The sequence below is a fragment of the Trichomonas vaginalis genome, chromosome IV, assembly GCF_026262505.1.
Source record: "Trichomonas vaginalis G3 chromosome IV, whole genome shotgun sequence".
Taxonomy (NCBI): domain Eukaryota; phylum Parabasalia; order Trichomonadida; family Trichomonadidae; genus Trichomonas; species Trichomonas vaginalis.
Window position 1 is genome coordinate 37,269,884 of NC_067206.1, and position 12,557 is coordinate 37,282,440.

At 34.3% G+C, this 12,557-nt stretch overlaps 7 protein-coding genes across 7 annotated transcripts, besides 2 other annotated features; 2 read left to right on the plus strand and 5 right to left on the minus strand.

The window, feature by feature from the left end:
- Positions 1–40: part of a terminal%2Cinverted (terminal inverted repeat of Maverick-1C transposon ID:TVAGG3_0237330) that runs on past the window's edge.
- Positions 1–12,557: part of a mobile genetic element that runs on past both edges of the window.
- Positions 3,143–3,997, plus strand: TVAGG3_0237340 (uncharacterized protein; the record flags this gene model as incomplete). Its single annotated transcript, XM_051227551.1, has 1 exon — positions 3,143–3,997. One exon carries the CDS (start codon positions 3,143–3,145, stop codon positions 3,995–3,997), a length of 855 nt encoding a protein of 284 aa, XP_051112537.1.
- On the minus strand, positions 4,107–4,667 carry TVAGG3_0237350 (organellar and viral DNA polymerase type B; the record flags this gene model as incomplete). Its single annotated transcript, XM_051227552.1, has 1 exon — positions 4,107–4,667. One exon carries the CDS (start codon positions 4,665–4,667, stop codon positions 4,107–4,109), a length of 561 nt encoding a protein of 186 aa, XP_051112538.1.
- Positions 4,860–5,843, minus strand: TVAGG3_0237360 (organellar and viral DNA polymerase type B; the record flags this gene model as incomplete). Its single annotated transcript, XM_051227553.1, has 1 exon — positions 4,860–5,843. A coding segment is annotated over one exon (984 nt), but the record flags the coding sequence as incomplete, so codon positions are not given.
- Positions 7,973–8,446, plus strand: TVAGG3_0237370 (uncharacterized protein; the record flags this gene model as incomplete). Its single annotated transcript, XM_051227554.1, has 1 exon — positions 7,973–8,446. One exon carries the CDS (start codon positions 7,973–7,975, stop codon positions 8,444–8,446), a length of 474 nt encoding a protein of 157 aa, XP_051112540.1.
- TVAGG3_0237380 (KilA, N-terminal/APSES-type HTH, DNA-binding family) lies at positions 8,693–9,423 on the minus strand (the record flags this gene model as incomplete). The annotated part of the gene is made up of 1 exon (XM_051227555.1): positions 8,693–9,423. A coding segment is annotated over one exon (731 nt), but the record flags the coding sequence as incomplete, so codon positions are not given.
- Positions 10,493–11,050, minus strand: TVAGG3_0237390 (organellar and viral DNA polymerase type B; the record flags this gene model as incomplete). Its single annotated transcript, XM_051227556.1, has 1 exon — positions 10,493–11,050. One exon carries the CDS (start codon positions 11,048–11,050, stop codon positions 10,493–10,495), a length of 558 nt encoding a protein of 185 aa, XP_051112542.1.
- On the minus strand, positions 11,766–12,350 carry TVAGG3_0237400 (His-Me finger endonucleases family; the record flags this gene model as incomplete). Its single annotated transcript, XM_051227557.1, has 1 exon — positions 11,766–12,350. One exon carries the CDS (start codon positions 12,348–12,350, stop codon positions 11,766–11,768), a length of 585 nt encoding a protein of 194 aa, XP_051112543.1.

Consider the following 12,557-nt stretch of genomic DNA (forward strand, 5'->3'; position numbering starts at 1 on the left):
TTTTTTCACCCACTTGAATTCATTACTTTATAACTCTCTTCCTTTCTCCAACTCTTCTAACTTCTTCTTAAGTTCAGCAATGTTGTCCTCATGAAGTTTAATCTTTCTCAAAATACCTTCTCTATCTAATGGTTGCTTTATCTTTCTAAACTGAACTCTATCCTTCATAGTATGAACGTAAAACCTTCTGGAACCGTTCCTGATTTAATGTATTCTACCAAAAATTTTGTTTCATTGCTTCAGTGACTTTAGTCGTCATTTCAATCAAATAAAAATGTTCAAATAAAATAAAAATAACGTTATTTTTTCAGTAAGGAAACGCAGGAGTTTTACGATTTATTTGAGGAGTAGGTTCTGGTTTAAATGTTGGAGTCGGTTTAGGAGTTGACTTTTGAACAGGAGTTTGTACTTCCATAGGTTCAGGAGTCATTGAAGGTTTTTGTTGTTGAAGGCGTTGGTTTTGGCGATGGTGTCGGAGTTTGTTTAACTTCAGCTACTTCAGTATTATTTATAACATTTGCTTTATTTCTTTTCAACATCATAACTGCTCCTGCTGTAGCTAGCAAACCTAGTGGGAGACCATATCTTATATAAGGACTTGACCAAATGCTATTTTTGACAGGAGCTGGTGGAACACCTAACCTTGGTGAGACTGCTCTTTGCCATTGTGCAGCTCGTAAGAAATATTCAATAGGTGCTCCATAATCGTTTGGTAAAGTTTGTTTCATAGATGGTGAAGGTTCACGAGAGCTTGATGAAGAACTCATTTATAAGCTTTAAAAATAAACGTTCATCCTTTATTCCTCACTGTCGTCCGTTGCTAAGTTATAGTCATCTAATCTTATTATGGGATGCCATTAGCACGCACCTGAATGGCAAAGCAACAATCCCTCATAAATCCAATAAGTGGCTTTGGTACATTTTCAGTTGCTAGTTCAATAGGTCCTTTAACAGACAATTTGTATGTTATTGGAGCAGTAGATGTTTGACCTTGCTGGAAGCAAAAGTCCACTTCTGTTGGAAAACCACATAAGAAATGTGTGTTGTCATAGCTATCCCATTTATGTTCCACACTACCATCATCCACCAATGACCTCATAACATCTTCATTAAATCCTATCATATCATTGTTTGTATTGCAAGCGTTCGCAACCATTTCATAAAATACAGGTCCATATGATTTTTCAGGTTCTGCAGGCATATTTCCATAAGCTCCCATGGAAAGCTGAAGATATTTAAACTTAGGGTTCTCAAAATTAACATAATAGTTGTCTTTCTTTCTAAATAGTGCCCAAATACTTTTAACATTAATAGGCGTATAAGCTGCTGTAAATGTTGCACTTGAACTATCTGTATTCTTTGAGAATGAACCGTCCATAGGAATCCAATCCATAACTTTAACAGGAAAACATAAAGCCTCGTTTGTATAATGTTCTACAAGTTCTGTATAAATGTTAGGGTCTAAAGAGAATGACTTTGGATGAATGAAACATTCATTAAAATCCATCTTTGTTCGAAATAGTTGCTGGGTTACAGTTGTAATAGTAACTGTTCCACTAGCTTCTACTGCCTTCGTTATCATAGTGAATGGTTCATTCCATGGAACAAATTTATTTGTCGGTGGATTTGAATCTGAAGCAAATGCAACTTTAAGAGTTGGATTGAAAGCAATGATATCATTTACAGATATAGATGTGCATTGTAAGGCGTCGCTACTGAACTTTACTTTAAGCTGAATGTTTCCTGCAAAAGCTGGAATAAATCGAATAGCTTCTAATGGAAGGAATCTTCTAACAGGAATTCTTAAACGAAGCTTAAAATCAAATGATTTTCCTGCTGTAATTGGACCACTAACAATTTGTCCTGTTCTGCATGTTCCCGAATGACTCCATACATCTTCATGTCGAGTCTTTGAGAAAACATCTACTTTCTTTATTTGTTCGGTAGTTTGTGAGTTTGAAGTTATATATGCTTCTTCTCTTGCGTTGTCTTGAGAATATACGATACGACCATTTGCAAGGATTTGATATCCAGCAACTGCATAGAAAGCGTCATCGAAACCAATCCAAAATCCTGGTGGGTTTGTTTTATTGGAACCTGAACCAATTTCTTTATCTACAATAAATTGACCTTCCATTTTATACGTAATGAATGTATTGTAAAGGTCCAACATATTTTCACCAGGAGGTGAGAGATTGAATGTTACCCATGTGTTATCTTTAGCAGTTCCAGGTTGTGATGGAATCTTTGCGTCAGAATATTTTCTATTAGTGTCACCAATTTGAACTGCATTGTCTATGATATCGAAATATGAGCGAATCTGATGAATATGCTCTGCTGGAGTAAATTCGTTTAGCTGTTCGTTCTGCATGTATTTACTTCAGATAAAAATATCTATTTACTTCATTATTCTCACTCTTCTTCTTGGCATTCGTGGTGGAAGTTGTTTCTTGACATTTTCAATGAACTGTACATTCTCTTTTGTCTCAACTTCTTTCACTGGCGGGTCAGGGTTCTTTGACTCGGTTTGTTTTTCAATGAAATTCACGAACTTTGCAATAAGCTCTTGGTTCGTTATTGAAAGACATCTGGCTTCTTTTCTTCTTGTTCTATTGACTTTTCAGTTTGAACAGAAGGTTTTATATGGGCTTCGTGGACTTCACCCTTGCCATGCACCTTAATGTTGTCGCTCTCTGCATTCGCTAATGGAACCTTTCTTTTTCTTACGTATATTTTACCATCTTTACTCTGACTTACGTAATAGAAAGGATGTTGTATTCCTCTTGCGTCATTTAATATAATAGACTCTCGCTCTGATTTTGACAAGCTCATTTTACATCGGTTAAAGTTTTAATTTTGTTTTTTATCTGCAGTCAAATGACTCAGACAAGCCCTACGGACAAGACCCAAGGTGTCATAGATGTTGAAGCATTGAAGAAAGAAATTCGTGAGCAAATTTTATCCGAACTGAAGGAACAAAAACAAGAACAAAAGCCAGAGAGACCAAAGAGAAAACTTAGTGAAAAACAACTTGCTGCATTAGCTGCTGGAAGACAAAGAACCCACGTTTGCTGGCGAAAAAAAGCTAGAGCAAGAAGCTGAAGCAAAGAAAGAGTAAATGGTTTATTTTTATCCGAACTAAATGTATAGACAAATACCTTTATCTGTTGCGTTCAGTAGTGAAAACCCTGACGTCAAAATAAAGGGGAACAGAGTAACGTTTAAGTTTCCAACAGACTGGATTGTGAACATAAATGAAGAGAAGTACATTGGCATAACATCTATGTATATAACACGTGCTTTCAGAAAGGTTGACTTTATACTTCAAGTCGAGATAGAAAATGACGAACAGTCTTTAAGCGCCCAAAACATTCACATATACAAATACTTTAAAGACGATACAACATTGTTGCAATGTATGATTTCATTTAATGAGATGTTCGAGAAAAAGTTCAACATTGAAGTACAAACTTTACAGCCTTTACGTGAGTTTCTTGCACAACTGAAAGAAGAAGGTAGTCAGCCACAACTTATAGACTTTCATTATGAATTTAATGAAAATGAAGATGGAACTCATGACTGTCAATTCATTGTATTCTCACCATTCAATGAAGTCGCTAAAGAAAAAAATCCATTACGTATAAGATTTCAAATCTCCGAACCAAGTGATGATTTTAAGAATGTTTTCAATTATGATGCAATGCTTCCGAGGAAAAATGAATTTTCAAAGATTGTAACACCTGGCATTTGGGATAGAAAGCAAGCAATACTTTACTCTAATATAGCCAAAGGCGTTGAAAATGAGTTCATTGGTCATACAAGAACTTCACCACTTCCTAACCCTAAATACTATAAATTAACTGGCTTCAATCGTGAGTTTTGGATAGACATGTTCTCCACTCATGACCATAAATGTCCAGTGTTCTTGCCTCCAGACCATAAGGACTGTCTCTACATTGAAGCACAACTCTTAAACTCTACCATCGCAGTATTGTAAAATCTACGCTAGCTTTATTTTTATCACGAATGACCTCATTCATGACCTCATTCATGACCTCATTGCTGACAAAAATAAGCCGCTAGCGGCAAGGGCGAAGCCCATGACCTCAGAACTTCAACTTACGAATAAAGCTTGTTTTAGTCGTTATTGAAAAGTTGAACTTTTCAGCAAAGCAAGGTTGACATGACTTACATAAGTCGAATGCAATCTCTTGACCATCATAAAGTGCTTTGTAAAGTTTCATTAAACTGAACTCAGAGTCTTTGTCATATGTTCCAACAGGTATGTGAATGTTCTTATCTTCATTGTAATAGCATTGTATAGCTTCAGGAAACATTTCATTAGCGGTTAAAGCAATAACATCTTGCTTCACGCCTTTCATTCTGCAGTGAAATGCAACTTCATTTAAATCGTTAGTGAGTAAGTCTATGTAGGTCTTCTTTCCACAGAAAATACTTTTATAAGCTAAACTTTGTTTTCCAGGTGTTATTTCTGCAAAGTCGCTATGAAATTGACCAAGGTTCTTTCCTATAAGTTCGCGACCATATCTCTTCTTAAACTCTGCTGCAAGCTTTGGTATGTCTTCATTATATAAGTGCATACTGTCGGTATCCTGGTAAAAGATTTGAAGTCCCATGTCCTCTGCAGTACAGAATACTTCATTCATAATACGTTTTGACATAGACAGAATATTAACACCAAGTGGACAGAAGTTAAAGTGTCTGCAAATGCTTTTCGTTAGCTTGAAAATAGTTTTATCTGAACCATCCAAACCTTCGAACTTCACTATATGGTTGTAATTTCTTATAGCATATCTTATAGCATCTTTGTCATTTACTATGGTTATTTTTGACTCAATAGGAGATAGAATAGTTTTGCCATAAATGCTGTTCAGAATGAGTTTTATAATTTCTTGTAAGGGGTTTCCTTCTTTCTTATACTTTAACCTTAACTCAAACAACTTCTTTACTTCATCTCTTATTCTCATATCTCTGTTTCCATCGTAATAGTATCCTTGCAACACTTCACATTTGACACCTTGATATTTTATGAGGTCTTGTAATGTTATATGGTCAACATACATGAGACAGCAAGTGTTTGAACTTCTTGGAACGTTAAGTTCTGGATTTAGTTCAGGGTCGCAAACTATTAAATGAAAGTGTCTGGGTATACCAATCTCTGTTATCTTAATGAGAACAAAGAAGCCAGACATAAACTTTTCACCAATGGGTTCCTTTTGGTCATCATCGAATAAATGTCTCATGAGATACTCTGTGCTTAACATCTCATCCTTCAATACTTTTGGAATACCTTCTAAAGTATAAAGTCTTGCTATAGCTGAAGGATATAATGAAACAGTGTCGAAGTCAGCAATGAGTTTCTTTTTGCTCTTTTGTTTCATGTTATCTGACAACATACATCTTCCACCTTGAATGCATCTCGAAATAAATTCTCTTGGTTTATTTGAGAGGTCATAAAGATTTCCATTCGGGAAGTATACTCTGTTCTCAAACAATTTGTTAGCAATTGAACAAATACTAACGTAGTCATAAACGTTTAAATCAAACTCTTTCAATAAGTCATTGCGGAACTTTACAAAACCTTCTCTTAAAATTCTTACATCTTGTTTGCAGTAAAACGTGCTATATTTTTCTAAGTCGAAGTGGTTTTCATCTATTCTGCAACCTTTGATGGAATCTATGTTCTTCATAAATGTATCTGCATCATGGATAAACTTACATGCTTCAGAAATGACACCAGTTCTGTTGTCATTTGCTAACAAAACACTGCTGTAGTAGTTATATGGAAATACTTCTTTCGGTCCTGTTTGTAAGTTAAACATAGCAGGAAATAGTTTAAGCTTCTTATTTATAACACTGTAAGAGTCTTTTATAATAATTGCCCGTCCTTTATATAAACCAGTTATTTGCATTGTTCGTGAACCTTTAATGATGGGAGTTCCTTTCACTTCTGTCATGTGTCTTAAGATGAAGTTTATGTCATAACTGAGGTTATGGAAATATATTAAACTCTTGTCAGGAAGTCTTTCCAAAAATTCTGTTGCACAGTTTTGACCCCAAATGCTTTCACTCACTGAACCATCTTCACTGTCATAACAGATGTTAAAAGCTTTATGAAAGCCATCCGTACTACACTCAAAGTCAGCAAAGAAAACGTGCTCAGGTATGAATTTACATTTAGCTTTATTTACTTCTTTTGACTCTGCTTTCTTCTTCAGTTGTACACAATACTTTGGAGCATATGTCAAATCTTTAAATGGTGCAAGGTTCTGTTTATATAAGTCAGTAGTATATGTGAAAAGTTCTCCATAAGAAATAGGTTCGAAATATTTGCACTCCCACAATGTTTTCATAACATCCCATAACGGGTGTTGTTCTATCATAACGAACTACATATTTATTTCTCTCTTTGTATAAATCTTCATCTGTTTCTCAATGTTCATTCCACCACACTCCTTCAAGATTTCTTATAGTTTCGAATGAAGTATGTTGTCATTGGTAATCTTTCATTTAGCATGTAGTGGTCTTCAACAAGAAGTAAGTCAATAGTTCTAACAGTTTCGCATTCTTTTGGTATATATCTCTTTATTTCATTATGTCTTGAGTCATTGAAATAACCAATGGTAACATTAAATGCTATACCTGTTGCGTCAGAAATTTCTTGTACTTTACTTTGAGGAAAGTCTCTAACACGAATGACTTCTCTCATGTGGTCAATAGTTTCTTCATTTACTCCAGCCTGAATGCAAGCATAAACGAAACAATTGTCCTCTGTCATAAGTGTTGCAGTTCTTTTGTTCAGTTCATTGAAGATTTGGTAGCGTTCAAGATTTATAGGTAATGTGCAAAGATACTTCCAGAACTGACCGCTTCTCTTCTTATAAAACTTCTTTTCACCATTTCATTCCAAAAGCTTTCTATAAGTGCTGGGTTTCCTGTTTGCTTAAGAGCTTCCAAAATCTTTCTGGTCATTTGTCAGTGTGCTTTCATCTCTATATGGTCTCTTTTTTGGTTTGCCTTTCTTTACATCTGACATCGTTAAGCCTTCATATTCTGTTAAATCATACATCTTTATTTCAGTAAGATTCTTTATGTTTGTCAAGAAGAAGTCATAGTGCATTTCAACAATACCTGCAGCATTTGCTTCTATCTCTGATATAAAGTTCTCCTTCAAGAGCTGATGTAGTAATGTTCCAATATTATTGAGGTTTAACGTAGAACATTCATACTTTCCACCAAGTTTATAACATACCATCCATCTCTGTTGTGAGTTTATTTTAATTTTCTCTAAGAGTCTCATGAAAACCTTACCGAAATGTTTGTGTAAATATTCTCTGTTTGGTTCATCTAAAGCTTCGATGTTAAAGTCAATGAGTCTATTGCCTGACTTCACATTTCTCTTCCTATTCTCTTCATCTTTCTTTAACCATCTCTCACCTTCTTTTGGTTTGTCGTCAATGGAACGAATGACATCGTTAGCTTTGCGAACTTGTTCTATAGCACTTTTAAACATCTCTCTTCTCTGTTGTTTCAGTGTGTCGTCTCTTCTTCTTGTTTCACCAACGTTTGCATTTGTTATGTCAAACATTTCTCTTCTTACTTCATGAGGTACTGAACGTCTATGATATAAGTCAATAGCAATGTCATTTAAAGAAATGCTCTTGCATGGACTTCGTCCTCGCCGCGTTGCGGCTTTATGAACTCATGAATTCTATCATAACTTATTGCACCATTGTAGTCTTTAATGAAGTCAGCGAGTGCTTTTTTTGTTTGTCGCGTAATGTTTTGCAACATCTATATTAGCTTCTGTAAGAAGTTGTTTTATTTCCGAGTGTTCTAACTTAGACAACTTCCGATACATCTTTAGTAGGAAATAAAAAAATATTTTTGAAAAAATTAGATTAGATTTTTTTTAAGTTATTTTTCAAAATAATTTAATATTTTTATTTTAATGAAACACATGCAAGATTGCAAGTTCTTTTCATACAATGCTCTCGCTACTGCCATCAAGAATGAGTTCAATAATGCTTCAAATGTTAATGTTATCTTTAACAAGAAGTTTGTGAAAGAATCTAAGTTCGGTCAGTATGTCAGACCATTAGCTATTGTCATTGACCGCAAACGTTATACTTCACAAGAGTTAGCAGTAGTTTTGAAACAAAAGGGTTTCTTCGTGAATGTCAAAGATACTCATTATACTGTTATAAAGAACTCCAACATTGACTTCTTCAGTATTGCTTTAAATCTTTCCGAACAGAAAGAATATAAGAAGGGTGAAACATCTGTGAAATATTATCCTTCATCTCTGAAGACAATAACGAACAAAGATGTTATACAAAAGTTCTTACCAAAGGTTGAAGAAGCTTCAATTGACATTGACGAAGGAAGTGAAATGGTTGAAGAAATTGACCCTGAAGCTATTTAACCAAAAATATATTTTTGGTGAAGAGGTGAGATGTCACCTGTTTTCTCACCTGTTTTCTCACCTCATTCTCTCTTCGTTAATGTTGTCGTGACTTCTTCGTTAATGTTGTCGTGACTTCATTCTTCCTCTTTGAAGTTATCGAAATATTCTGTTATTTTTTCCTTCAGTAATGGTAAGTCTTCTTTGAAGGTAAGTATTGTGCAACCTTTGATGTCATAGTGTGTTTGAGGAAGAGTATTTTTGACAATTTCTTTTATTTGCTCATTCGGTGTCATTGAAATCGGTAAGTTTTCACGATAGAACCAGTTTCTGTCAGATTTATATATTTTAGCAAGGTCGTAAAAGCTTTTGTTGTTTCTTCTGACTAAATGCAACATAACCATATCTCTGTCTTCTTCATTCTCCAACTCTTCAGTATAAATCATATACTTATAGTTCTTTTCCTTTCCTTTTGGTACTGAACGCGGTATTCTTTTCTGTATGCTTTTGTCTTTGGATTCAATGACTTCATCTTTTGCTTGAAGTTTCTTTTCCATCTGTTCGCGTTCTTGTCTGTGAATTTCGTCAAGAAGTTTACAAACATACCAAGCATAACGAGGTGAAGCCCACATTGCTACAACATTTACGAGAAGTCTATGAACATAATATCCTCTCAAACCGTTTGGCAATTTTTCACGATTTTCATAGAGTTTTGGCGACTGGGGTTTTTTACCTACTCGCTGTTCTTCACTGTTTTCAGAAAAAAGTATGTCTCGCTGTGCTTCATTTAATAGTTCAATAGTGCTTTGGTTCCTAAACCAGTCTTTAGGAAGTTTAGTATCTGGAGCATAACATGCTGTCAAAATACTTTGCATTTGGTACATGTCGTCTTTGACTGAACGAATGAGACGTAACTGTTTGTTATATTGTATGTACTCGTATTCTTCATTTATTGCTTCATGAACGATAGCAGTTGTTGTGTTCTCTGATGTTGTCATTACTGTCTTTACATACAGGATAAAAAAATAAATAAAATAAAAACTAACTTTATTTTTTCTGAGATAAACACTATTTCTTCACAACATTAAATTTTATCCTGTATGAAATGACTTTAAAAAGATTATTGACTGACTTCGAATACTATCTCATTGACGCACTGACAGACCCTCAAAACTGTGTTGAAAGTTCTTTAAGCTTTAAGATTGAAGATACGACGCATTTTGTCTTCACTTACGTATTGAAAGAATATGACCGTTATCATAACGAAGTGAATCAAACACTAATAAAATTTGTAGATAAAAAATTGGTTAACAATGAATATTTTAAACGTGAAGACCCAAACACTGCTGGAGATGATGAAGAATACAGACAAGTTATTGAAAAAAATAACGCAAGATTAGATGCAATAGAAAAGAAGTTTAATGAATGTCTTACAAACACGTATGAATATCTTATGCGGTGGGAAGCCAGATGGAAATAAATTTACGTCAAATATGCAATTTATAAAATCTTATGTCGACAGGCTACGTAGCACAGTGGTCTAAGGTGGTGTTATGGAGGGGTCAGGGTCTGTGGTTCGAACCGCGACGGCGCCGTATTTTCTTATTTTCTTTGTTTGTCTTGTTTGTCGTGAATAAAAAGTATCATAAAAGTGCTATATCTTCCACGGGAATAAATAAAAAATTTACTTTATATCTTCTTTATTTCTCTTGCTTCCCGTGGAAGAAGGGTTTTGCTGTTTTTTCTCAGCCGAAATCAATGATTTTTTCATTTTTGGAATCCTTAGCGAATGAGGAATCTTTTCTCTCGTGGAAGCTTTGACCAAAAATAAATTTAGGTGAAGAGGTGAGATGTCACCCGTTTTCTCACCCGTTTTCTCACCTGTTATTTTATAAGCGTTTTACATGGTAAACGTTATTTTTTTAAATTTTGTGAAAACTCAACGGTTTGACACAAGCCCTAAAAATTATTTTACTCAGAATTTTGTTGCTAAATTCAGTAAAAATAATGTTTAGGTGAAGAGGTGAGATGTCACCCGTTTTCTCACCCGTTTTCTCACCTGTTATTTTATAAGCGTTTTACATGAATTGTACGATGTATATTTGAAATCCTAAACAATTTCGTAGCTTCTATTTCTTCTGTCAGTATGTCAAAAGTTTTAACAATGCCGAAGGTTTCTTTATATTTCTTCTTGACGTCAGATAGAAGGAAATCTTCTGCTGTTGGATAGTTTTTGTTCAGAAATTCTAACATGTTCATTTTATCTTCTGCTGGCTTTTCTGCTTCTTTCTTTAAGTCTGCATAGTCGTTTCTCATTCTTTCTATCTCTTTGACGGAGTAGTTATATTTCCTTATTGCTGCTTTACATTTAGAACATTGTGGGTTCAACTTTGCGTTATATTCTGAAACCTTACCTGCTAAAACAACTAAGGCGTCAATGGTTTTCTTCATCTCAAACATAGCGGGTCTTAGTTGTTCGTTCCATACTTTGCCTCTTCTATCTTTATCTCTTATTTCCCAAACACATTCAGCAACTAACGAAACAAAGTTGTCGTAGGTCTTAAATTCTTCAGATTTATATATGTCAGAAACATTCTTATATACCATATCGCAATCTTTGTCCATAACTTTATGGTTGCAATGATATCCTAGAAACTCATAGTTTACCTTTCGTATGAACTTCTTTATTTCTACTGAGTCAGTTGCTTTGACTTCAATTTCGTCGAATTCAGGAATAGTTAGTTTTTGATGCTGAATTTCAGGCAATTTGGGTAAATGGTCAATAATGTCCTGCATTTCATAAAGATATTCTTCATTTTCTTCATCTTTCGCACTACAGTCTAAATTACTTGTTAAAAGTTCTTGCTTTATCTTCTGGATTTCTGTTTCGAAAGTATATGAAGAAGGAATGAAGTTTTTCATCTCTACTAACATTGACGTAGGATTCATGACTAACGAGTTTGGTGCTGTAGTTGTGGACAGAGTCCCGCCGTTCGCGGCTTGAATTGTTGTTGTGCCGATTGTTGAAATCATATCTTTTATACAAAATAAAAAATAAATAAAAATAAAACTAACTTTATTTTTTCTATCTTAAGGAAATTCATGAAAATTCATGAGGTGAGAAAACAGGTGAAAAAACGGGTGACATCTCACCTCTTCACCTAAACATTATTTTTATTGAATTTAGCAACAAAATGAACGAGGTCAGGATGTATGTTGCTGAATTCATTCATAACACCCTTTGTAAGCTCATAAAATGTTTGTTTTGAGGTCGAGCCACTTTTGGCTCCACCGTATTCTTTCAACCTGAAGCATTTAATATATGTAAAAATATATTGTTTTAAAATGGTATGCCATATAGCTTCTTGAATTTGTTAAGAAGTATTCGAACGTATTTTCCATCTGTATCTCTAGTGTTTACATAAGCATAGCCCGCCTTAGTAAAATATACTTGTAATTTCCTATAGTTTACGCCGGTATAAAAGTAGAAAGAGTCTTGTTCTTCGCTATAGTAGTAAAACTCAAACGTATGCTTGCCATAGTCTGTAATTTCAATTGTTTCATCTTCTAGTTCGTCGACAAATTCGAATATAATATCTCCAAATTTGCCTTTGTTCTTATTGTTTTCAGAATAAGTGACCCAACGTAAGTTTTCAAGTCTATTGTCGTTTCTTATATGGTTTATATGGTCTACAAAAGGTAAATTGTTAGGATTCAGTATAAAATGAGTTGCAATGACAACATGTTTAAGATAGTGTTTTCCACCCATCTTCATATCAGCATATCCGTCATTTCGCTCCCATTCGCTTAAAACTCTTTTTGTCTTTTTGTTTCTGACTTCAAATGACTCACAACAGTGAATTTCATATTTCTCATCTAACAAACAAGTTTCCCAACGGTCTTCTCCAACAAACTCAGCGTACATTTCAAATAAAATAAAAAAAATATATTGTTTTAAAAATAAATTGTTTTCATGAGTTTTCTACGATGAAATCATGAAAATTCATGAGGTGAGAAAACAGGTGAGAAAACGGGTGACATCTCACCTCTTCACCTAAACATTATTTTTGGTGTAAATTTATGGTACCATTAATAATTTCATGACTGTTCTCATTCATGTCTGATTTACATC